This window comes from Stegostoma tigrinum, chromosome 3, assembly GCF_030684315.1.
Source record: "Stegostoma tigrinum isolate sSteTig4 chromosome 3, sSteTig4.hap1, whole genome shotgun sequence".
In the NCBI taxonomy this organism is placed as follows: domain Eukaryota; kingdom Metazoa; phylum Chordata; class Chondrichthyes; order Orectolobiformes; family Stegostomatidae; genus Stegostoma; species Stegostoma tigrinum.
The window spans coordinates 129,713,837-129,741,415 of NC_081356.1; the positions used below are offsets into that span (position 1 = coordinate 129,713,837).

Sequence of the window (27,579 nt, forward strand, 5' to 3'; positions counted from 1 at the left end):
TCAATGATGGCCTCTAAGATAGTGGGGGATTCAATGACAATAACGTTAGTGAATGTCAAAAGATGATGGCAGATTCCATCAAGTGGTATGCATGTCCATCTCCAACAAGCTTGACACCATCCAGGCCTATCAAGTGGGCTGCTTTGTCATCACATCCACAAGCATCCAACCACACTCCTCCCACCCCCCTCAATCCCCTCCCCCACGCTCAGTAGCAGCAGTGTTTACTATTTACAAAGTGCACTGCAGGAAGATCCTTATACCTTATCTTCTACCATCCGCACCCATGACCACTTCCAAACCATAGATAAGGGCAGCAGATACATGGAAGTACCGCTCCAAGCCACTCACCATCCTGCTTTGTGGAAACAGATCACCGTACCTTCAATGTCGCTGCATCAAAATCGTGGAATTCCCTCCAGAAGGGCATCGTGGGTCTGCCTACAGCATATGGACAGCAGTAGCTCAAGAAAGCAACTCACCACCACCTTCTCCAGGGTAATCAGAGATGGGCAATAAATACTGGCCAGCCCATGACCCATTAGTCAACAGAAAGTTCCAGGCAATGTCACCACCCACTTATCAGCCCAAAACCTAGTAAACATGGAAGGTCTTGCTGCATGCAGCAGCACACAGGCTGTTGAGTCCTCATTAAACAAACACAAACTTTGTCGATATAGTTCACTCAGTAATATGCATTTGAGATTTAAACAATTCAGAGAGCACAATCCAAAAAGGAAAAGATCTATTTGAACAGTTAGTTTTTCAACAGTTTTACCATACCAGCTCACAGCATTTTAAAAGCAACTACACTGACAATATCTTTCATTGGAAAGTGCTTTGGGATTTCCTGAGGCTGTGAATGCTGCTACAAAAATGCAAGCTCTCTTTTCCTAAATAAGACCTAGAGAGAATAAAAATCAACTGCCCTCCCACTGACATTACTCTTTGGACCTCTTCTGAAGAGCCTGTACTGCAGTTTCTCACGCCCAATATTAATTAGGTGCTTCCCCACATCGCATACACAGAAACTTAAAAGACTTAAATAGCACAAAGTTTCAGTTTTTTAAAAAAGTTTATATACATTCCAGGAGATTATAAATAGTACCCAAAATCAACCACTCATCTCAAAATGATAATTAGGGTGACTGAATCCCATGAGAAAAATTCCTCATTTTCGAGGAATAGATTCAAAAAAGCAGGAAAGTTGTGTTACTCGTTTAGACTACACTTAGAGTGGTGAGCAAAATACAGGTCAGGATTTTATCAAAAACATTACTTCAGGATTGGAGAAGAAGATACAAAAAAAAATCTACAAGATCTCTCCAAAACTGAAGGTACAACTGCCAAAACAAAAGACCGAACCTATAAAATTTTAACAGGACTAGGCAGGGTAAAAATGCAGAAGGATCCTCCTGACAAACAGGGAGCCCAGAACCAGGGGTCACAGTCTGAGGATATGGGATAGGCCATTTAGGACTGGGCTGAAGAGACATTTCTTCACACAGAGTGGCTGACACCAAAACACTGAATGTTTTTCACAGAAGAGTTAGATAGGGCAATAGCAGTTGAGGCAAATAGTAGAAATGTTTTTGAGGGAGGGGAACAGCAACGGAGCAACGTATTAGTAGGATGACAGGGCACAACGGTGAAATGAGAGAAACTCAGCCGAGTCCCAAATAGAACAGACAGAATGTTCTGTGCTCACAGATAATCACGTCAGCTGTTACCTCATGTTGCTGGGGCAATCGGCAGAGATCAATGAGGCTAAATGCTCCTAAGATCTGCTCATACTTCATCACCAGAAACTGTACCAGTGACATTCCCCCTTTCAGCAGCAGGCTGAGAAATACCTTGAACTCAATAAGTTGTAACAAGAACCACAAGCAAAACTGGTCACGCTGATCTAGCTCCGATTACATTGATAATGTGCAAACCTGTCCTCTAGGTTACGTACATTAGTAATACATACTTCAACACCGTTGAAAGTAGTGCTCTCAGGGAAAGGGAAAATAAACATGGAGCTGGAGGGGGAAGCAGACAGGAAAGTGCAAGAGATTCTGCAGTCGTGAGGCGGACGTGAAAGAGAAGACTAAACCAGAGCCATCATCTGCAGTAACCAAACTGGCAAAGCTCCAGCAATTATTAAAAAAAGGGAGAACAACTGTATATGGCACCCACAGCTCAGGCAAAGTTAGCAAAACAGTCATGGAAAATTAAGAATTCTGCTGTCCTCACGTCAAACAGTTATAAAGGCGGAGGGAGTTTGTAACAAATATTTCACAACTCCCGAATGTTCCAAATTGCCATGCACCTCACAAAGTACTATTTTTAAGTTTAGATGTTGTTGCACTGTGGGAACTGCAGCCACCAATTTATGCACAGGGAGTTCCCACCATCCAGTGATAAAAAGGTGTCGATTGAGGGAAAATACTGGCAGAGGACACTGGGGAAAACTCCTCAGATTTTCTACATTGCAAGATCCTGAGATTTCTTGTATTCACCTGAAGGGGCAAGTGGGACTTATGTTTTCACACCGCAGCTGAAAGGTAGCATCCCTGATGACACTGTTTCCTCAGAACAACGTAAAGAGCGTCAACCAGAGCTAATGCTCTTGAGTCACTGAAGTAGTCTCAAGCCCAAACCTACCATTATCTAATATACAAGCGAAGCCACTACTCACTGATGACATCTTGTGCAGAATACAGAAGGATGTTACAGATGATACTTCTCAGTGGCCTCTCCCTCCTCACTCAGCATTTTGGGCCATTGCAACTCTAAACAATGCTTTACGGGAACAGGAACTAAGCTATAGGTTAGTAAACCACATCTCTCAGTGTGGTCAACAATGTGAAGCACTTCGTCTGATTGCGCCTTCCACCCATGAACACTACCATCCAGAAGGACAAGGGCTGCAGATAAACAGGAACGCCACCTGCAATTTTCCCTCCATGCTACTCACCGACAAGGCACCAGGACGGACTGATGGAATATTGCCCACTTGTCTGGATGACCAAGGGACCAAGTGTATGCTCTGCCAACCAAGATCATGATTTATCCACTTACTTCCCTTTCCCTAATTACCCTCAATTCCCTTACTATATTAAAAAAGTATCTCACCCTTGAATATAATTAATGACCCAACCTACACAGTGTCCTCTGCAAGAACTTCACAGATTCTTCCCTCAGAAAGAGTTCCTCCTCATTTGTCTTCAATATACAGCCCTTATTATGCCCTCCAGTCTCTGGCTGTCTCATAAAAGGAAACAACTTCTCCATATCAACCCTGTCAAGCCCCACCACCCCCAAAGAATCTTTTATTTCATTCAGGTCACCTCTCATTCTTTGAAACTCCAAGGACTACAGACCCCCAACCTCTTCAACAAGCAGTCACTCCATGCTCAGGATCAGCCTGGTAAACCTTCTCTGCACTCTGCAATACCAAGCGGCCCAAAACAGTTCACAGCATTCCAGTTGTCGTCTACCTCGTGCCTTGTATAGTTTTAGACAGACTTCCCCAATTAAATTTTCCATTCCCTTTGAAATAAAGGCTGACATTCTATTCACCTTCCCTATTACATGCCGAACTCGGATATTAGCTTGCAATTCAAGTAATAAATGACCCTTAAATAAAATCTGAAAGAACTGCGGATACAGAACCAGTTCGGAGGATGGTTCACCCGAACCAAAACATTAACTGATTTTATCGCACCCCCCCCCACCCCACAGATACTGCCAGCCTCAATAGTGGCCCTTAAATCCCCACGTTACAACTTTCTGCAGTCTCGCTCCATTTAAGCAATGTTCAGTTCTGCTATTCTTCTTACAGATTGTCTCCCTTACTACTTGCCTCCCACTTATTTTTGTGTCATCTGTAAACTTTCTTAGAGTACGTTCAACTCCCAAATCCAAAGTCCTTAAATATACATTTTAAACTAACAATTATGACAACACAAGAAGCTCGCCACCATCCAGGATGTATCAGCTTGCTTAATTGTCACCACATCACAAACGTTCATTCCCTCCACCACCTATGCTAGCAGCAGCAAAATGCACTGCTGAAATTCATCCTTTAGGTAGCACCTTCCAAACCAAGACTACTACTGTCCAGAAGGGGAAAGACAGCAAAAACATGGGAACTCCAGCACCTACAAGCTTCCTCCCAAAACAATCACCATCCTGATTTGGAAATCTATTCCCATTCTTTCTGTGCCATTGGATCAAGAGCCTGGAACTCTCTCCCTACCAGCACTGCAAGGTAGCTACACCAAATGGTTTGCAGCGAGTCAAGATGGCAGCAATCCACAACCTTCATAGGGGCAACACCAGGATTGGTAATAAATCCTGGCCAAGATGGCAATGAGCACATCATACGAACAGATTACAATAAATTGCCAGGTAGAGTATTGGTAGCAACAAGAGAAAACCTTTCTATTCATATACCTCTTCAGATGCCTTTTAATTGTTATAATTGTACTAGCCTCCGCCACTTCCTCTAGTAGCTCATTCCATACACATACCACTCTCTGCGTTGCCCTTTAGGTCCCTTTTATATCCTTCCCCCTCTCGCTTAAAGCCCCCACCTGGGGAAAGATCTTGGCTATTCACCCTATTCATGCCCCATATGATTTTTAAGCCGTTATAAAGGTCACCCCTCAACCTCTGACACTCCAGAGAAAATAGCCCCAGCCTATTCAGGCTCTCCCTATTGCTCAAACCCTCCAACCCTGGCAACATCCTTGTAAATCTTTTCTGAGCTGTTTCAAAGTTCACAACATCCTTACTATAGCAAGGAGGCCAGAACTGCACTCAATACTCCAAAAGTAGCCAAACCAATGTCCTGTACAGCTGCAACATGAACTCCCAACTCCTATGCTCAATGCACGAACCAATAAAGACAATCATACCAACACCTTCTAAACTATCTTGTCCACCTGCGACTCCACTTTCAATGAATTATGAACCTACACTCTAAAGGTATCTTCGCTCAGCAACACTCCCCAGGGTCTTATCATTAAATGTACAAGTCCAGCCCTGACTTGCTTTTTCAAAATGATGCACCTCACATTTATCCAAATTAAACTCCTCGGACCATCTGATCAAGATCCTGTTGTACTCAGATAACCTTCTTCACTGTCCACAATGCCTCCAATTTTAGTGTTATCGGCAAATTTACAAACCATACCTCCTACGTTCACATCCAAATAGGAAAAAGCAGTGGACCCAACACCAATCCTTGTGGCACATTGCTCTTGGCGTGAAAGAGAGGAGATTTGACGAGGTATTCATAATCATAAGAAATTTTGAACAAGTAAGCAAGGAGACCTTGCTGCCACTGGCGGTACAGTTGGCCACCAGAGGCACACAGCCATCATGGCATACTAGGCTCTGGGTGGGTGTGGTCTAATGAACACAGAACATGGAACAAAACAGCACAGAACAGGCACTTCAGCCCTTGATGTTGCACCAACCTGTGAACTAATTTAAGCCCATTTTTCTACACTATCCCATCATCCATATGCTGAACCAAGGACCGTTTAAAAGCCCAATATGGCTGCGTTAACTACATTGGCAGGCAGGGCGTTCCTCACCCTTATCACTCTCTGAATAAAGAACCTGCCTCTGACATCTGTCCTAAATCTATCACCCCTCAGTTTGTAGCTATACCCTCTTGTACAAGCTGAAGTCATCCTCAGAAAAAAAAAAGACTCTCACTGTCCACCCTATCTAATTCTCTCATCATCTTGTATGTCTCTATTAAATCCCCTTTTAGCCTCCTTCTCTCCAATGAGAGCAGACCTAAGACCCTCGACCTTTCTTCATAGGGCCTGCGCTCCAGATCAGGCAACATCCTGGTAAATCTCCTCTGCACCTTTTCCAATGCTTTCACATCCTTTCTGTAATGGGGTGACCAGAACTGCACGCAATATTCCAAGTGAGGCCGCACTAGCGTTTTGTACAGTTGCAGCATGACACCACGGCTCCGGAACTCAATCCCTCTACCAATAAAACCTAAAACACCGTCAGCCTTCTTAACAGCACTATCAACCTGGGTGGCAACTTACAGAGATCTATGTACATGGACACCAAGATCCCTCTGCACATCCACACTACCAAGAATCTTTCCATTGACCAGTATTCTGCCTTCCTATTATACTTCCCAAAGTGAATCACCTCACATTTATCCACATTGAACTCCATTTGCCACCTTTCAGCCCAATTCTGCAGTTTATCCAAGTCTCCCTGCAACATTCTTCCACACTCCACCGACTTTAACACAGTGCCAACAATCCATCATCTTACTAATTTAAAATCACAACCAATTGGCCAAATTAAACAATGAAATAGGGTAGCACAACACACTGCTGAGCTTAAAAGCATGTGCAGTTTAGCAGACTCCTGCTTCCGCCCCTATATCTACATACTATTTTAGAGGACGAGGATGGATACCTTGAATCTTAGCAAGGAGAGGAATGTATTTTGCATAATGAGAGAGTGGGTGTAAGTTTGCTTGCTGAGCTGGAAGGTTCGTTTTCAGACACTTCGTCACCATTCTAGGTAACATCATCAGTGAGCCTCCGGTGAAGCGCTGGTGTTATGTCCCACTTTCTATTTGTGTGTTTAGGTTTCCTTGGGTTGGTGATGTCATTTCCTGTTCTTTTTCTCAGAAGATGGTAGATTGGCTCCAAATCAATGTGTTTGTTGATGGAGTTCCGGTTGGAATGCCATGCTTCTAGGAATTCTCATGCGTGTCTGTTTGGCTTGTCCTAGAATGGATGTGTTGTCCCAATCAAAGTGATGTCCTTCCTTATCTGTATGTAAGGATACGAGTGATAGTGGGTCATGTCGTTTTGTGGCTAGTTGATGTTCATGTATCCTGGTGGCTAGCTTTCTGCCAGTTTGTCCAATGTAGTGTTTGTCACAGTTCTTGCAAGGTATTTTGTAGATGACGTTCGTTTTGCTTGTTGTCTGTACAGGCTCTTTTAAATTCATTAGCTGCTGTTTTAGTGTGTTGGTGGGTTTGTGGGCTACCCTGATGCCAAGAGGTCCGAGTAGTCTGGCAGTCATTTGAGATGCCTTTGATGTAGGGGAGAGTGGTTATGGTTTCTGGGCACGTTTTGTCTGTTTGTTGCTGAGAAAAAAAAAAAAATCGGCAGACTGTGTTCACTGGGTACCTGTTCTTTTTAAATATGCTGTATAGGTGATTTTCTTCTGCTCTTCGTAGTTCCCCTGTGCTGGATTGTGTGGTGAGAGAGTTTACTGCACATTAGCAATAGGCACAAGTTACATTGACCAGTTAGGAATAATTATGTCAGGTGCCAGCTGTTACTTCTGTTACCACTTAGATCACGTACAAGGTTGACATCAAATTGAATGAAGCTTATTGCAACTTCAACCTTAACTCAGAGCCAACACCTTGTATAGTAATGGAGAGGGCAGATGAGGAGAAATTGTTTCAGATGGAAAGTTACCATCTGAACTGTGCTGCCCCAAAATAAGGATGGGGGAAGCCAACAGCTTCCAAAAACAGCAGAAATACTCTTGAATAGGAAGATGTTCAGCAATACAGAGGAAAGAATGTCGATGTGAGTACCATTGGACTACTTTTAGAAAAAACTAGGACAGTCACTATGGGCCAAATTGCCAATGTTAGAGGCTTTGTACTTAATGCCGAGATTGAGAGAGAGAAATGTGAATGCTGAAAGACAAGTAAAACGATGAACCAGAGATAATGGGAACTGCAGATGCTGGAGAATTCCAAGATAATAAAATGAGAGGCTGGATGAACACAGCAGGCCAAGCAGCATCTCCGGAGCACAAAAGCTGACGTTTCGGGCCTAGACCCTTCATCAGAGAGGGGGATGGGGAGAGGGAACTGGAATAAATAGGGAGAGAGGGGGAGGCGGACCGAAGATGGAGAGTAAAGAAGATAGGTGGGGAGGTAGGGAGGGGATAAGTCAGTCCAGGGAAGACGGACAGGTCAAGGAGGTGGGATGAGGTTAGTAGGTAGATGGGAGTGCGGCTTGGGGTGGGAGGAAGGGATGGGTGAGAGGAAGAACTGGTTAGGGAGGCAGAGACAGGTTGGACTGGTTTTGGAATGCAGTGGGTGGGGGGGGAAGAGCTGGGCTGGTTGTGTGGTGCAGTGGGGGGAGGGGACGAACTGGGCTGGTTTAGGGATGCAGTAGGGGAAGGGGAGATTTTGAAACTGGTGAAGTCCACATTGATACCATATGGCTGCAGGGTTCCCAGGCGGAATATGAGTTGCTGTTCCTGCAATCTTCGGGTGGCATCATTGTGGCAGTGCAGGAGGCCCATGATGGACATGTCACCTAAAGAATGGGAGGGGGAGTGGAAATGGTTTGCGACTGGGAGGTGCAGTTGTTTGTTGCGAACAGAGCGGAGGTGTTCTGCAAAGCGGTCCCCAAGCCTCCGCTTGGTTTCCCCAATGTAGAGGAAGCCGCACCAGGTACAGTGGATGCAGTATACCACATTGGCAGATGTGCAGGTGAACCTCTGCTTAATGTGGAATGCCATCTTGGGGCCTGGGATAGGGGTGAGGGAGGAGGTGTGGGGACAAGTGTAGCATTTCCTGCGGTTGCAGGGGAAGGTGCCGGGTGTGGTGGGTTGGAGGGCAGTGTGGAGCGAACAAGGGAGTCACGGAGAGTGTGGTCTCTCCGGAAAGCAGACAGGGGTGGGGATGGAAAAATGTCTTGGGTGGTGGGGTCAGATTGTAAATGGCGGAAGTGTCGGAGGATGATGCGTTGTATCCGGAGGTTGGTAGGGTGGTGTGTGAGAACGAGGGGGATCCTCTTAGGGCGGTTGTGGCGGGGGCGGGGTGTGAGGGATGTGCTGCAGAAAATACGGGAGACGCGGTCAAGGGCGTTCTCGATCACTGTGGGGGGAAGTTGCGGTCCTCTACATTGGGGAAACCAAGCGGAGGCTTGGGGACCGCTTTGCAGAACACCTCCGCTCAGTTCGCAACAAACAACTGCACCTCCCAGTCGCAAACCATTTCCACTCCCCCTCCCATTCTCTAGATGACATGTCCATCATGGGCCTCCTGCACTGCCACAATGATGCCACCCGAAGGTTGCAGGAACAGCAACTCATATTCCGCCTGGGAACCCTGCAGCCCAATGTGGACTTCACCAGTTTCAAAATCTCCCCTTCCCCTACTGCATCCCTAAGCCAGCCCAGTTCGTCCCCTCCCCCCACTGCACCACACAACCAGCCCAGCTCTTCCCCCCCACCCAATGCATCCCAAAACCAGTCCAACTTGTCTCTGCCTCACTAACCGGTTCTTCCTCTCACCCATCCCTTCCTCCCACCCCAAGCCGCACCCCCATCTACCTACTAACCTCATCCCACCTCCTTGACCTGTCCGTCTTCCCTGGACTGACCTATCCCCTCCCTACCTCCCCACCTATACTCTCCCCACCTATCTTCTTTACTCTCCATCTTCGGTCCGCCTCCCCCTCTCTCCCTATTTATTCCAGTTCCCTCTCCCCATCCCCCTCTGATGAAGGGTCTAGGCCCGAAACGTCAGCTTTTGTGCTCCGGAGATGCTGCTTGGCCTGCTGTGTTCATCCAGCCTCACATTTTATTATCTTAAAACGATGAACCAACTGCCTTCCACAGCCAACTCCATTTTCTCATTATCAGAGACATGTTCTGCATTCATTTACCCATAACATTCCCCTCTGGGCAATTAGCCTGCAATGTTCACACCCATGCAGAATTGAAAGGGCTCAAAAATATTAATATTGCAACGAGAAAACCTCTCAACAAACACAGGGTTAACCCATCTCCCATCTTTCTCGAGTTGGGCATGCTATGCATTTGCAGCTTGCATCTCATTTGCCTTTTCTACTTTTCAAAAATATCTGCCACCTTCTTGCTAATGCCACCCTAAAACCAGAAAGTAGCTTTGTTTTCAAACATCATGCACTCCCACTTAGCCATTATTACTCACTAAATTACACAGGTACACTGAAGGAGACCAACCGATCCCTGGACTGACCTATCCCCTCCCTACCTCCCCACCTATACTCTCGTCTCCACCTTCGGTCCGCCTCCCCATCTCTCCCTATTTATTCCAGAACCCTCACCCCATCCCCCTCTCTGATGAAGGGTCTAGGAATGAAACGTCAGCTTTTGTGCTCCTGAGATGCTGCTTGGCCTGCTGTGTTCATCCAGCCTCACATTTTATTATCTCCCATTGTTACTGTGCTGGCTCTTAAAGAGCTAACAAGTGAGTCTTACACCCCTCTATTCCACTCTTACCCCTCAGGGACCTTGCAATGCTTTCCTTTTCAAATCTTGTACCTAGTTCATGTCTTGATTGATTTTAGTCAGATCCCTGTGGAGAACGCTCCCACAGCAGCCCCCAAGCTCATTACTAAGTAACAACACTAGCACTTATAATATCCATTTGAGGTAGGAGATGAAGCAATAGTCTTAACACTGCAACTTCCAAGAAGCCAATAAACTGGTTCACATCCAGTCTGCTCAAGGGTCTTTATCTGCAGATTAATTAGTTTTTGCATTATTTTCTCTCTTTTGTGACAATTGGTTTACATCACCCATTTGTAATTTCACAAAATTTTCCTCTTTTCCACTTAGCTGTTTCTCCCCACCACCTTTACGTAAATGCAACAAAAAACTCATGTACCAATATATCTCCCCGTGACAGTTACACACAGAGACAGGGACCAAGTACAGTGTTATGTAGCTGATCACTGTACAGAGCAGTGACAGACTCCAACAGAGAACACCACCTTCCAAAAACACACAATCTAACTTGGAACTATCATTGCCATTACTAATTAGGGTATCTTAGGACTAAAAGGATCAAAAAGTATGGAAAGAATTCAGGAACAGGGTACAGAGTTGAATGATCAGCCATGATTGCATTGAACAGCAGGGCAAAAGGCTTACTTTTGCTCCCATTTCCCATGTTTTATGTTACTGCGCTGTCATAGGGTCAAAGTCTTGGAAGCCCCTCTAACAGTACTGTAGCTGTCCCTCCATCCCAAGGATTAAGGAGGTTTAAGAAGGCTGTTTTTCATCACCACCACTTCCAGTTATGGGCTGTACAGTGCTGACCCAGTGAGTGACGCCCACAACCATAAAAGAATTTATAAGTAGTATGTGCCCACTGTTCTCTTCTCCACTTTAGATGCTCCATAAAACCTACCACTTTGACTAAGCTTTTAGTCATCTGAGTTAATGTCTCCTCTCATGGCTCGGTGCTAAATTGGTGTCTGTGAACACTTCTGTGGAGGACCTTGGGATTGTTTCATGACGTCAGATGCACTATACAGATACAAATTGTTATTGTTGTTTCAACAAAGCACTAGGCTCGAAGGAGCCAGCTGTGGCTCTGAGCAGCACTCACGGACTGAGTCATGGGATCAAGTCCAATGATTCCGATCACATGATCTGGTCTGTTACTTCAGTGAAGTACGGGGGAAGGCTGCACACAGGTGAGTTGCACCCGTCGGCACTCACTGGTCAGCATAAAGTGATCTCTGGCACTATTTCAAATAAAAAATAAAGAGCAGGGGTATGCAGCATGGTATTGTGACCTAGATTTATCCTTCAGTCAACCTCGTCCTCAAAAAAATCTGATCATAATTACACTGCTGTTTGAGATCTTGCAATTGTCTGCCATGTTTCTCTGTGATATTAGTGATCACATTTTATTGGTCATGAAGTGTTTAGGGTAGTGTTCTGAAAGGCATAACAAATGCAATTTTTTTTAAATGACATGTAAAATTAGGGTTAGCTCAGCACGTACACAATCAGACAGAGTTTCAGCCCCGTATCTGTGTTCGTGTCAAATAAGAGGAATATGCACGTAGGGTTGACGGCATAGCGCATGGACAAGGAAAACTCCCCACACCCCACCTTGAAAGGGCTTCAAGTGCAGGGCTCAATTGCGATACCCTCAACAACAGCGGAGTTCTGTGCACAAAGTCTATGCTGCTTCTTCACCAGAAAGTTTCTGCTCTTGGCACCTAGATGAGAGAATTCCACAGACAAAAAAAAACCCCTCAAAACAAAAACAAAAAAAAAATTAGTTCTCATCTCAGTCAGAAATGAGACACCCCTAATTTTAAAACCAAATCCCCAACACCTAGATGCTACCACAAAAAGGAAGCACTCTTCAGTATCTACCGGGCTCAGTCCTCAAGATCTTCCATATTTCAGTAACACTTCCCCTATTGCTTCTAAACTCTAACCTGCTCAATCTTTCCTCAAAAGCAACCCCTTCATCCCAAGAAGTAGTTCAGTGAACCTTCTTTGAACTGCTTCAAATACAATTCACTCCTTCCTTAAGTAAAGCCACCAAAACTGTACACATTATTCCAGATGAAGGAATGATATATGCTCTACCACAGAAAGTGGTGGAGGTCAAAACATTAAACGTTTTCAAGGAGTTAGGTAGAGTTCTTCGGTCTAAAGGGTTCAAAGGGCATGGGGGACACAGGAACAGGGTAATGAGTGGATGGTCAGCCACAATCATACTGAATGGCACAGCAGACTTGAAGGGCTGAATGGACTACACCTGCTCATACTGTGTGTGAATGGCTCAGAGGGGAGTTTGCAGGTGGTGACATTTTCATGAACTGCTACCCTTCTCCTTCGTGACAGCAGTGGTCATGGGTTTTAGAAGATGCTGTCTAATGAGCACTGGTGAATTTTTGCAATGCATCTTGTAGTGGCACAAATAAATATTGAGCTTCTACTGAGTGCAAGTGAACAAATATTTGTGCATGTAGTTCCAATCATTGAGCTGCTTTATCCTGGATAGTGTTGAGCTTCTCAAGTGGTGCTGCAGCTGCCTTCATCCAGGCTAGTGGGGAGTATTCATTCTGACATGTGGCTTGTAGATGGCTAGGCTTGGGAGTGTAAGGGGGTGAGTTACTTGCTGCAGTATTCCTACTTCTGACCTGTTCTTGTAGGCACAGTATTTTTATGGCTAGTCCAGTTTAGTTACTGATCAACATTAACCCCCAAGATGTAGCGTATGGGGGATTCAGGAACGGTAACACCCTTGAATGTCAAGAGGCAATGGTTAGATTATCACATTAGTGATGGTCATTGCCTAGCATTTGTGCAGTGCAAAACATCACTAGCACTGTTAGGCTCTCACACACTCAATGTCTAACATAAGCAATGGATATGAGCAGGAGGATCTAGTGGCAGTTTGCCAGTCAGCCCTACACAGAAATAAAACAAACCAAGAATCTAGGTGGCTACTGTTCTCCAAGATGAGAAAGAGGAACTGTGCCAAGGGAGAACTAAAACTTGGAGTGTTTTACTGTTCAGAGATACATACCATTAAGCAGAAACACTTAACCATACACAAGCATACTCCCCCACATGCACACACTCCTCTGTGTGTCTCTCTCTCTCGTCCCTCTCTTCTCTTTCTCACCTGGCACCATTTGTCACACTGGCAGGACTCCCAACATCTTTGAGATAACCACAGAAAGGTGCGAGAGTGGGGGGGAGAAGAGTGGAGAAAGAGGACACCAGTAAATTTCACAATGGCCCAACAAAAAGAAATCACCAGTTGCACCAAATCTTTCACCACCCAGAATTTCTTTTAATATAAAAACCTAAATTTTACACCATAGATAGAAACAGCCATTCAGCCCAACATACCTATGGTGGTGTTTTATGCTGCATAAAAATCTCTTTACACTCTCATTCCTTCTACTGGCTCTTCCTTCATTTGTTTTTCTGGCTTCCCTTAAACACACTTATCTAAAGCTTTACAGTGTTACCATTTCATCACTTGCAGATATTATTGTAAGCAAGGTAAAAGCAAAGCATTGCAAAACAGCTCAAACAGTAGATGTCAAGTTGTTGCTGGTTCAGTCCCAGCCACACAGGACTTGCAGCAAAAGAGGCTTATTCAGCCCATCAGTCCACACCCATATTCAAGCTCCAAACAAACCAGCTGATTTTCAGCTAAACCCTCTTTTTTCCATTCTCCCTGCTGTACTGATCTTGCATCAAGACATTGCCCTTGATGGCAAGTTCCATGTTGTCACTACTGTTTGAGCGAAGAAGTTTCACTTGTATTCCCACTGGCGTTTCAGTGACTATGGCGAGTGTTGCTCTTCTCCACAAGCAGGAAGTGTAAGGTTATCAAGGGCAAGCTTTTCTCAAAGCCCCTCAATATTAAAGACCTCAGAGACTCATTAGCTTTCACCTTAGGAAGAATAGATCCAGTCTGTTCATCCTCTCTGCAGAGGTACAGCCCTGGTTTAAAACTTTTTCTACACTCTCCAGGGTGTCTACATCTTTCCCTTGGCTGCCAGATCTGTGTGCAGTACTCTCAAGGCTTACACTAGTTTAAACAGGGTGTTCACACAAGTGGAGAAGTTGGGGATATCAAATAGCCCTTAATAAATAAAGAAACTCGAGGGATTTTTAAGCTCAGGGAGTGGTTGGAATGTGCAACTCGCTGCCACAAGGAATGGTAGAGGCGACAGCATTGAACAGAAAACTACATAAACAGATGAGGGAGAAAAGGATGATGCTGGTAGGGTGAGGTGGTGTCTCACAGGAGGCGGCTTGTGCTGAGTATAACACGGGCCTGAGTGGCCTGTTGCAGCATCACTGACACTATATTAACCCCCTCGTACACTGACATCAACACCCTTGCAGCATTTTGAGTATTGGAGTTGGGATATTGAGATTGGTGAGGCCTCTACTGGAGAGATGTGTTCAGTTCTGGTCACCCTATTATAAGGGGGTATTATCAAGCTGGAGATGGCTCAGAAAAGATTTACCAGGATGTTTCCAGAAAAGGAGGGTTTCAGTTATAAGGGGAGGCTGGGACTTTATTCACAGGAGCATAGGAGGTTGAGGGGTAACCTTATAAATGTTTAAAAATTATGAAGAGTATAGATAAGGTGAATGGCAGGTGTCTTTTCCCTGTGATGGTGTTTTCAAGATTGGGGGCAAATTTAAGGTGAAAGGTGAAAGATTAAAAAAAAAGAGGACATGAGGGGCAACTTTTTAAAAACAGAGTGGTTCACGTGTAGAATCAACTTCCAGAGTACATGAGCGGATGCAGGCAGTTACAGTGTTTAAAGGACATTTAGATAAGTACATGAATGGGAAAGGTTTGGTGGTACATGGGCCAAACACAGGCAGGTGGGCCTAGTTTAGTTTGGGACAATGATCAGCATGGGTTGGTTGGATCAAAAGTTCCAACTTCTGGAAAAGAAGTGACAACATTTCACATGAAAGGCTAATGGCAGAGTTCAAAACTTGGAAATTCAACAGAAATCCTGTTTGAAGACAGGAAACTTTCAGTGTCTGTGTGTCAGGTGAGCAAAAAGGGGGCGGGGGAGGAATGTGTACACACCTCATAACTGCTTGGGTGAAGTCTACCCACATACCAACTAACATCAACGTTCTGCTACATTACACCAATAATTACACTTAAAGGCTCCTGCTTGACTGTCAAAAGCTTCAAGATGCCTCAAGATCACAATAGGTGCAACGCGAACGCAGACAGCTTTTCCTTCACACAGGTGGCATCAGGATGCGAGTTGAGGCCATGACCATTGCTAACTTACATCATTGTGTCAGATGCTGGCATTTGTAGGCATGATCAGATTAGTGAAATCAATGAAATCAAACAAGGCAGCTTAGGAAAACACACAGTCTGACCTCAGCAAGATATGCAGTAAGAACAAGAGGAGTTTTAAATACAAAAACAAGCAGACAGGAAGGCAAGGCACAATACAAGAATGATAGTCACAACCGAGGATAAAAGGGACCCTTGGTGGATTAATTTTTCTAAGAGAGAGACCATCCCATCCTCTTCCGTATTGAGGAACTTCAGTGTCACCACCACACGTTTAACCTTCAGAAAATAGAAACAGCAACCCCACAAACAACCACAACTGCAGGAAACATTTCATTTGCAACCAACTGCAGACACCACTCACCAGAGCATCTGGAATGAATCCAGTGAATTTGAGGGGCCCTCATCTTTTTGAATACCCCAGTCCCCAAACAGCACAAAGACCTAATTCTGCATGTTGCTAGGGCTAGGAAAGAGAAAGGGGTGGCGTTGCTGTTGGGGTTTGGAGGGAGGTGGGGGGGTGGGTGGGTGCGGGAAAAGGGGCATCCATAGATTGCCTCCGATATGACTGACTGTAAAGCTGCCTTCATTGCACTGAAGGCTTCAAGCAGTCAGCATTTCAAACAGCTAGCAGCACATCAACACATGTTCAACACTGGCCACAAACAGTTCTGTGGTCAGAGAAGACCATCACACAGAGATATTGTTATACACAGCAAGATCCCATTATGAGATGTGTGATCACATGATCTGTGAAATTTATTTTGTTTGTAAAAAAGATGGGGTATATTAGCTGAGAGATAAATACATTGATGAAACTTTTGACAGCAAACCCAACCACAGCTGGTAACTGTCAGTTCAATTAGGTGTGTCAACTTGCTATATTCTGCTTTCAGATGGTAAAGTACCTGAAAGTGAAGCAAGCTGTGGGTGGATGGTGGATAGGTGACGGGGGGTAAAGGTCAGACCAAGAAAGGGAGAGGCTGGAGTTCGAAAAGGAGATCAGAGGGACGGGATGTGGTGGTAAAGGAGAAGGGCATGCTTTAGGATGCCACAAGGTTCTGAAAGGCGAAATACAAAATGGAAGGTTCTCTATTGAAGAAATAAAATTATTACAATGAGCAATGAAATGTTTTGCAAAGCAGCTCAATTAACCATTACTAACAAATATGCCAAAGCTGTAGTTGTCATAGTTATTTCCATCAACCTGTTCAGACATGTTCAGACACCTCCAAGTGAGACTTGAACATGGACCACTTGGCACACGGAGGTAAAGACACTACCGCTGCCCCACACATCTCTCAGCAATAATCATACATTCAACAGAATTGCAACTGAGCCTCATGAGTACACTGATACCAATAAACATTACCAACACAAATATAACGTTGGTTGGACCCCCCCCCCCCGACAAATTGCTCCGATTTCCTCTGACAACCCAGAACCCCAAAATTCAACTGAAAACTTCACATATAAGCTGCCAAAGTACACAACCAGAGTGAACACACTATAAAAATCTCTCCTTCATCATCACCTTTTACCGCTGATCAAAACTCGCCTGGTAAAAGTGCACATTAAAATTACACTTTATGTTTCACTAATGGAAGGACCACACCTAAAAATTTACTGTGCATTTCCTGTTTCATGACACAACCTTGCATGCGCAGTCAGGCACTTGACAAGCACAATATTCAACAGGCAGGTTGATAATCCCTTGACTACATGTTTAAATCTCAGATACAGGCTATTCTTTCAGTCTTTGTAATAGCCTAGTAATAATCTGGATTATGTTATGGGTTGCCAGGACTTTTTTTGGAGGGTTGCTAAAGTTGAGCACCTAAGTCAGGTATGCATATATTATAGCCCACTCACTAATAGTCACAAGAGCCTCCTCCTCTTCGTCATCACATTTTGCCTGCATGGTCCATCACCTTTGTGATCAGGTGACGACAGAGATCCTTCTTGTTTGGTTTCCCCCAGGACAAGGGAGGGCCTAGCTCCCCAACAAAAGCAGGCTCACATTCCACCAGTTTTTGTTAATGAGGCCAACATTTGATCGGACAGTATCTCTGGGAGTTGGGAGTTGGGAAGGAGTTAGGTTAACAACTGGCTCAAAGTGGGAGCTCTATCTCCTTCACGGCTCCACTTCACCCACCACACTGTAGGCAAGGCAAAGCAAATATATATAGATGCAGTTAAAGGGAAGTGAGATATATACCTGAAGAGAGAGGGGCGTGGGTTTGGGGAGAAAAGGATATGCTGATTTATTTTGGATAAACTACAGGTAGGAGGAACCCACATGCAACATAAACACCAGAGTGGACGAGTTGGGCCTGTTTCTATTGAGTGAATGCTGCACAGTCCTTTGGAAGCTTTGTGTTTTATTCTGACTCGTCAGTGAAATAAGATGCCCCAACCCTGGAGATTGGTGGGCGAGTTGGTCTCCTTGAATTTGCTGCATTTGTGTCTTTTGGCGCAACCAGGTGGCGCTTAGATGGTTGACTTCACGCCGAGCTAGTGACCTCTCCACTTGCCCTCACACTTTGGAAGTTCAGGCTCTCCACTTGGCCAAGCTGGCCTGCACTTACTTTGCAGGTGATAGGTTAATAATTGGCTCAAGGTGGGAGCTCTATTGTCTGCAAAATAAATCACCCACCAATCTCCAGGGCAACAGGTGGGGAAGATGGGCATTAAGTGTCAGCCTAGTCAGCCACTCTTACACCCCAGAGGAGGAACAGCAGGCAAGATGATCAATTGGAGCCAGGAAGAAGTCTGTGCTTCAACTTGAGTTGGTCATTCCAGCCAACTGACTGACTGATCAGGGCATCTTATTTATTGACAAGTTAGAATAAAACACAAAGCATCCAAAGAACTGTGCAGCATTCACCCGATAGAAACAGGCCCAACTCATCCACTATGGTGTTTATGTTGCATGTGGGTTTCCTCCTACCTGTAGTTTATCCAACATAAATCAGCAGATTTTTTCCCCCAAACCCACCCCCAACTCTCTTCAGCTATATATCTCACTTCCATTCAACTGCATCTATATATATTTGCTTCGTCTACAGCGTGGTGGGGGAAGTTCCATATTCTCACTACAGAAACTGTCCTGATTGTTAGATTCATCCTTTTGACTAGATTAATCTTGGATTCACCCACAATGAAAAACAGTTTCCCCAACAAATACCCTAATCAATGTCATGGTTTTAAAGTGCTCCAACAGGCTATTGAAAAGGTTTACAAATAAGACATCAGTCTTGTCCTCTTTTCAAAGATTCTAGAACAAGCCATATTAGACTGAAAAGAGGAGGAACTTCTTCACTCAAAAGGTAGTGAATCTTTGGAATACTCTAGGGCTGTGGAAGCTCAGTCATTAAGTACATTCAAGACAGAGAAACAACTTTAATTAATGACAGGAAGGAATATGGGGATGAAGGCATTAAGATTGATTAACCACACTGGAATGGCAGAGCAGACTTGGAGGAGGGTGATTGGTCAAGACTTTTGTTCTGAACCACGCAAGTCCAAAATTTGTTGCATTTATCTACAGTAATTAAGGGTTGAGATTACAGTGTACTTGCCCCATGTCCAATTCTACATGATTGGATTAATGGGCAAATCCACCAGTAGGTGAAAACCAATAGGATTGTACAAAATGGAAAAGGATGGCACATTAGTCCTTCTCTTCTGAAGGAGTCATCACATTTAGTCTAAACTTAACCCCACTAAAGAAACATTGACTCTTCATCAGGCAGAGGCAAAGACAGTGTCATAAACTTGAAACTCTCTTCCGCAAACTGCAGTGCATCAAGAGTTAACTTTAAAACAAAGATCAAATCAATTTTTGCTACCCAAAGAAGGGATATTTGGGTGTAGTGGCTGTGGTAGGTGTTGAGGAGGGGGCGAGAAGAAGTCATGATCTCCTTAACAAGGACAGCTTTTAGATCCAGAAGGTCCAATTCATGCTGCATTTGTTCATTTTATCAGGTGCTAAATAACAGATATAAAGTGGATATATAATTAGCTTTTGAGGAAGCAAAAGAAACTACAATTCTTCCAATTGTTTGAGAGAAAAACCACTGCATTATCAGTTGTGAAGACCAACCCACTACCCATGTCAACATCATGTCAGCGATTACAGATGAATGATGGGCTCCCAGGCAAGGTTCAAAATAGCAGAACAGTACCCCAGTACGCAGCCCAAAATACGAGGAGGTGAAACAACCAACAGAATAACATGAGCAGAATAGCAGAAACAAAATATGACGTAGGAGGCTTTTATTTGGCCCATCACATCTACACCAGGACAAAGAACAAAGTTGCACAGTATGCACAACCTCAGTGTCCTCAGCAATCAATACAAGTTGTTACAGCACAGAAAAGGACCATTTAATCCATTCTGTCTGTGTCAACTCTGAAAACTACCCAATTTGTCAGAATTCCCATCTACATCCCCCAAAACTGAGTAATTTGCTGCCCTTTTGAATATTGATCAAGTTCTGTTCAGGAACATACTATTGATTTTGCTTCTACTACCACTTTATTCCAAAACAATTCCAAGCAAGTGCAATGTCAGTAATATTGTAACAATTTCTGAACATCAATAATTAAAGTCAAAGTTTATTCACTCAACAGAATCATAAACATTGTCTGGGACACTGAGAACCTGCCGTCCTTAAAGGCGGGTCCTCCATATCCCCAACATCTACTTTTGATGAGGGTCACAGTGCCTTGGTTTAACATCACAGCCCCCGGACAGTGCAGTGCTCCACCAGGACTGCACTAGGAGTGTCAGCTGCATATATACCCTGGTCTCTAAAGCAGGACTTGAACTCAAGAGCTGTCTGACTCAGAAGCAACAGCATTACTGACTGAGCCACAGCTGACACTCGGAGGAGAATTAAACAAAGATACATGGACTCTAGCATTAGACTCTGGACCCTGGGTTGTGCTGGAAATATCGATTAGGGCCATTACATACAATGTCGCTATAGTTTCTCTGTTGTCTCTCATCACTCTTACACAAGTCCAGCTCATTAGCAAGGAAAGGGACAGTGAGAATCCCTATAATAGGCACTTGCAAAAGGTAATCAAAAATGCAAATAACCACAGCAAGATGCCAGAAAGCACAATTGTCCAGCAGCGGGTTCATCTAGAAATGAAAAATTCTGCCTGCACCAGGGTTACGTTGTCTGCACATAAAAGGTGGAACGGGGGCAAGCAGGAACATACTGATACACGCACAGGTATCCATCCAGCAACGGGCACAGGAAGAGGGAAAATTAAACTAGGGCTTTATAGACAGGCGTCCAGGGGAGAAATAAAAGATTGTTTTACCCCGAGAGATGAGGGTGAGAATAAAAAAAGTTTAAAAAAACAGGCTGAAGCCACCTCTTCTTCGGCAAAAGCTATTTCCACAGTGAGCTCCCCCCCCGGATCCGGGCCGACAGCAGCAGAAAGCAGAGGCCAGGGGAGGGGAAAGGGCTGACAGACAGAGACCGACCATTTCCTCGGCCGCTCGACTGCACCGGCTGAGGAAAATGATGGGGGTGTCGGAGGAAGGAGACCGGGGAAAGAGAGAGTCCGGTCACCGCCCAATCCAGCGGGCTGGGGTAGGAGAGAAGGCCAAGGTTGAGGCCCAGACCATAATGGGGAAGGAGGAAAGGCCGCTCCCCGATAGCCCGGACCGGTTGTGTGTGTGTGAGAGAGAGAGAGAGAGAGAGCGCGAGCCTCGGGGGTGGTGCGAGCGGCTACAATGTTTCCCTCGGTCATTGTCCTCCGCTACAATGTGGCCGCGTTTTGTCACTTGGTCGCTCTTTGATACATTTTTTTTGTTACCTTCTCTGGCTTTCAGGAGCACCGTGTTAGCTACAATGTTCTCCAGCTCCATCCGTGCGGCCCCGCTTTACCCCCTCACACCCAATGTCTCCGTGAGAGGAGGGAATATGTCAGCTTCAGTCCTCAGGCAGCCTCATTGGTGCTGCCGCGAACAGAAACCCGGCCCCTCGTTGCTTCACACGCCAATAGTCGCTCTGGAGCTGTGAGCACTTTCGGAAGAACGACTTGAGCAGGCCATTCAGGCCCTTAGAGCCTGTGGACTGCCTCATTCTAGCCCCGTCTTACTGTGGAAGCTAGCATTTCAGTCACCACCGCGTCGTTGTTTTTTGTTTTTTTTTAGAAAGATGCACATTTTAGTCACATAAGTCCCTCAAGATTTCTTTGGGCGACAAACATAGAAAATATGAGTAAGGGGAGACCATTCGGCCCATCTCTGCTATTCAACACAATCATGACTGATCATCGCATTCAGCACCGTGTTTTTTTTAATCCCTCCCCAGACTCTTTGGTCCCTCCACCCCGAAAAACCGTATCTAACTTCTTGAAAATACAAAAACAAACAAACAAACAAAGTTTGTGTTTATAATTAATGAAAGCAAAATATTCTGGATACTGGAAATATGACACAAAAAAAGTTGGAGAATGTCAGTGGTTTGGGCAGCATCTGTGAAGAGAGAAACAAGAGCTACAGTTTGAGTCCAATAAGACATTTCTTCAGAAATGCATTTGTATATCATCATCATCATCACCACCACCACAAAACACACTACTAGCCACCTTAATTGAGATAATTCCACAGGAGCTGGTATCCTAGCACCAAGTCACCCTTTATTTACACATGCATAGTACTTGATACTGATCCAGCTTCTTCAGAGTGAGCAGAACCCCTAAAACTCCTGTTTATATCTGTCAGCCAGGGTTCCCTGATTGGACCAGGTTAACAGCCCTAATCAGGGAACTTGTATGCTCTCAGATCCACCTGGCAGGCACATTACACTAACTACATCCCTCGCTCTTTAAGTCCAGTAACGTAGGCCTGTTCTTTTTCTTGTAGCCTCTACTGGGGCATTTTCACACTGAGACCAGTTCCTTTGACTTAGGCTTGGATACAGGTGGCAAGTACCAGACTGTAGCCTTCCTCTTGTGTCTAGAGTGCCTTGGAAGAAATTCATCCTCTTTGTCAGGCAGTAAAAGTGTTCAGACTCCAAGGTTTCTTCAAGACTAGATGGAGGTCAGAAACCATGGGTTCCGATAGCCTTTTTATCTGTTGTGAGGGGCCAGGTATAGTATGCACCTGCCCTGTTTGCGAGTTTGCAGCTTTCATGTGGTCCACGTGTTTGTTTAGGACTGCTTCAGCAACCAAACTTTATATGTCGATGGACCTGACCTCGCATCAATCATGCTTCTTACCCATGCAGGGCCATTTCCGTGGTTTTGGCACCAAACTTCAAACCCTCTAGTAAACTCTCTCTCTTGCTTAAAGGAGTCTTATGTCCAGCATTGGTGTTCCCTATACCATTTCACTCTCCCCACCCCAGGTCTGGGAAGATCAGATTTAACCTGGTGTGGAGTCTTCTCCCCATCAGCAACTCTGCTGGAGTTATGCCTGTAGTTGCATGAGGAGCAGCCCTATGATCAAACAGAAGCTGGAACAGTTTGGTGTTGTGTGAACCTGTAGATTGTTTCTTTAAGTCTGCCTTCAGAGTTTGGACTGCTGTTTCTGCCGGATCATTGAATGATGAATGGTATAGAACTGTCTCTTATGCCAAATTCCCTGCTGATAAAAGATGGCTCATTGTCGGTGACTAGCACTTCTGGGAGCCCATGTCTTGCTTTTCGATCGTCGTTCCCATGTTTGACGAACGAACACTTTGCACGTCCAATTACTTTGAGTTGGGATCCATCATGACTAAAAACATTGAGCCCATGAAAGAGCTGGCATAGTCAAATTGTAACTAAGTCCAGGATTTAGTCAGCCATTCCAATGAATGTGGGGAGCTGCTGGTTGTAATTTTAGCTCTTGTTGGTACTCCGGGCAATGCCCCACCAACATGGTTATGTTTGAGTCCAATCCAGGCTGCCAAATATAGCTTTTTACCAACATCTCCATTTTGGATATCCCTGGTGGAGTATCAAGCGGCAGCTTTTGCTTGGAACAATCTCTTTTGCTCCCCATAATAATATGCCATCTTCTATAGCAATCTGGTCTCATCAAATCCAGAGATGTTCCAGTTCTGGTTGTGGTAGCCCATTTGCTTCCCCCATCACCACCAACTGTTTTTGTTTTGCCAGGACCTGACCCTTTTGTTCCACCATCTGATATTGTCAGCAGTGACCAGAAGGGTGTCCAGAAAGTTTAAAACCAGAACAGACTCTTCTAGCAGCAGCAGGAGATAGCTCAAGGCATCCGCATTTGCCACCTGGCCTCCCAGATGATGTTCCAACTTGTAATTGTATGGACTTAGAATAAGAGCCCACTGTTGAATTTGACCTGAAGCTATTGGTGGCACAGCCCTGTCTTCTTTGAATGGCCTTAGAAGGGGTTTGTGGTCCATTGCTATCAAAAATTTACAGCCGTAAAGGTTTTGGTAGAATTTTCTCACACCAAAGATTATCACCAAACCTTCCTTCTCTAACTGTGCATATTTATGCTCTGCATCAACCAAAGCCCCAGGAAGCATAAGCTATTGCGTGTTCCTCCCCATTGGGCCACTGGTGAGCCAACATTACCACTATACCATATGGGGAGGCATCACATCTTCCTTGGGATCGTAGTGAGATCCCAAAACCTTAGACAAAATTAGCAGCTTCTTCACTTCCCTAAATGATATGTCTTTACAAGACCATTTTCAAGGCTGACGCTTTTTCAATAGCAAATGTAAGGGTGCCAGGATGGAGGCCAGTTTACATATGAACTTTCCGGAATAATTCACCAATCTAAGGAATGACCCAAGTTCCAGTATAGACAGGAGAGCTAGGGTTCCTTTGATCCTCACTTTATCTTCCAACACGTGTTACCCAGTCTTGTCAACTCTGTAGCCCAAGTAGGTCACTTGGGGTGCCTGGAACACACATTTTTCCATTCCAAAGGATATGTCTGCCTTGGAGAAATGTCTAAGGGCTATGTACAAGTTCTCTAAGTGCTCTTTATTGGTCTCCCCTCAGATAAATGCCAACCTGGGGTAGACCTTGTAAAATGTTCTCCATCGTCCGCTGAAAAATGGCACAGGCTGATAATTCCCACAAATGATTGTCTTATATATTGGTACAAACCCTTATGGCTATTAGTTGTAGCATACTTGTGGCAATCCTCATCGAATCGCAACTGCAGTTACACATGGCTCATGTCCAGCTTTGTGAAGGACAGCCCCTCCTCCAGCTGTGCCAACAAGTCATCTATGCGAGGGATTGGATATTTATCCAGCTGGGGGAAGCCATTTACTGTGTGTTTAAAATCATCACAAAGACGAAGCGATCCATTGGACTTCCCAATCAGTATGACTGCTGTTGCCCATTCCACAAACTGTATTTGATTCCTTTGCTCTCCAATCTTCTCATTTCTGTCTCTACTTTTGCACATTAGGCATATGGCACTGAGCAGACCTTGCAGAATCATGGGATAGTTTCCTGGTCAACAGACAAGGTAGCCTTGATTCCTTTAATAGTCCCTAGACCTTCTGGGTATTTAATTAGGAATTCACTTGGGCCGCCATTTTCTAACTGAAAAATATTGAACCAATCTTGGTGAGCCTTTCTCAACAAATTTCATCCCATCAAGCTTGGGCTCAAGCATTTCCGTACAATCAGTGGTTACTGAACCAGCTGCTTCTCATACGAGACCAGAACAGAAGTTGTGCCCTTAATCTGTAAAGGCTCCCCGGTATAGGTTCTCAGCCTGGCCAAGGTCTTACTCAAAGTTATGAGTTGGAGTCCAGTGCTAATTTTATCAAAGACTGGGTCTGCAATCACTGATACAGCCATGCTGGGGTATAAACCTCCATTAGAACTGTGTGACCGTTTAACCAGACGTTTATTTTGATTGGAGACAAAAAAATCTGCAGATGCTGGAATCCAAGGTAGATAAACAGATGGCTGAAAGAACACAGCAAGCCAGGCAGCATCTGGAGGAAAGGAGCAGTCAATATTTCAGGTATAATCCTTCTTCAGGACATTTGTTTTGATTGGTTCTGATTTGGATGTTGCTAAGCAACCTAACTGTAACAAGCCAGATCTAAGTAGGCTTTCCAGGGTGTGCATTCTCCTGGACACCAGCCTGTGAGTTTTCTTACTCAATTCAGACCTAATAGGCCCTATTTGCTGTCTCAAGAGCTCATAATGGCAACAAGTACAATGGCCTGCTGGCCCAAACCCTGAAGGAAACCTTAACCATTTGGCCAAGGCCCAGTACTATTTTGGGGCTTTGCTTGGGGCTGACCTAGAGTCCCTCTGTTCAGGATATTATCTGAGTGAGGCTATGCAACTGACTTCACCCATGTGGTGACCCCCAAGCTCAGTCAGCTTGGCAAGTCCACTTCAAGGAGAATACCCTGTAACTCATAAGCTCCACTTGCTGCATTTTCTAGTGACAAAGCCAGTTGCAGTACCTGTTTCTGAAGAAGGGTCTCGACCTGAAACATCAGCTTTCCTGCTCCTCTGATGCTGCTTGGCCTACTGTGTTCATCCAGCCCTAAGCTATGGTATCTACAGTGCCTGTTTGAAATCCAGCTGGGCTTCAGCTAGAAGGCACTTTTGCCTGGTTGCATCATTAATCCCACATACCGGATGGTCTCTCAGAAACTCGTTAGGGTTAAACAAAATTCACGTGCCTCTGCAAGTCATCTTAACCTCACCCAATATCCTGATATGGATTCCGCTCATTCATGAAATGTTAAGTAAAACTGGCCTGGCTTCCTCACAGGCATCTCTCAGAGTGAGCTGAGACTCCTGTTCTTGTCTGTCAGCCAGGGGTCCCTGATTGGTCTAGGCTAACAGCCCCAATCAGGGAACTTGTACACTATGATGTCCACCTGGCTGACCTTGTTATAATCACTACTTTTGAAAGTGTAGTCATTGTTGTGAAGTGCAATCTTCCTCTTCTGCAGTTGGTGAGCTTGGAAGCAGGAAGGACAGCTGATTGGGAAGGTCAATCACAGGACTACCCGCCCAGAAAGTAATTCTGGGAAGGCAGAATGTTTTGGGTATGGACTCTGCCACCCTGCTGCCTTATTGAAATTACTTTCTGGATGGGAAATCCCAAAGCTGGCTTTTCCAACCTGCCACCACTTGAGGCCCATAAATGGGATCAAGGATTACTTGATGGTCGAAAGTGAGATTAACCCAGCCGCAGGCTTGTTGCAGTGTCGGATACCTAGCAGGTCAACCAGTGTTAATGCTTGTCATCTTGAAAGGGAGGAGGAGGGCTTCCTTGGAACATGGGTAAGGGGGTGTGCCTCAATGAGAACGAATCTCCTTCCTTTGCTTACCTGCTCATCCCTCCCTCCATGCCCCAACCCCAGTAACACACACACCCCTAACCCTCCCAGTCTTCACACTTCACTAAAACTTGTGTCCTCTGTAATCCTGGGACTCCCAGCATGGTCTTCCTGCAGTGGCCTTCTCTGTGTCCTTACTGAGTGCAAGAAGTGAAAATTAACTACCATGTCTCACCAATCTCAACCTTGATTCTGCCCAGTTGTGCTGGAAGCACAGTAGTTAATTTTCATCTGACAAACTCCCTCAAACTGTAATGCTGTTTTTATTTTGATTCTTTATATTTGTTTATGTGATGTAGGTGTTGCTGGCTGGGCCCGCATTTATTGTCCACCCTTAATTGCCCAGGAGAAGGTGGTATTGAGCTGCCTTTTTAAACTGCTGCAGTCCATGTGCTTTAGGGATATCTACAATGCCATTTGGGAGGGAGTTCCATGATTCAGATACAGTGACAGTGAAATATTGATGATATATTTCAAAGTCAGATTAGTGAGTGGCTTGGAGGGGAACTTGCAGATGGTGTGTTCCCATGTATCTGCTGCTGTTGTCCTTCTGGATGGAAGTGGGTCGTGAGTTTAGAAATTGCTACCAAAAGATTCTTGGTGTGTTGCAGCTGTGCATCTTGTTGCTGGTAC

General features: G+C 44.9%; 1 protein-coding gene across 1 annotated transcript in view; it reads right to left on the bottom strand.

The window, feature by feature from the left end:
• Nucleotides 1-21,572, bottom strand: part of LOC125450864 (G protein-coupled receptor kinase 6-like) — a 129,488-nt gene extending 107,916 nt beyond the window's left edge. Inside the window, exon 1 of the mRNA XM_059644894.1 lies at nucleotides 21,455-21,572. Within this exon, the coding sequence (XP_059500877.1) occupies nucleotides 21,455-21,506 (52 nt within the window). The 5' untranslated portion in view covers nucleotides 21,507-21,572. The remainder of the gene's footprint in view (nucleotides 1-21,454) is intronic.
• Nucleotides 21,573-27,579: the final 6,007 nt, after the last annotated feature.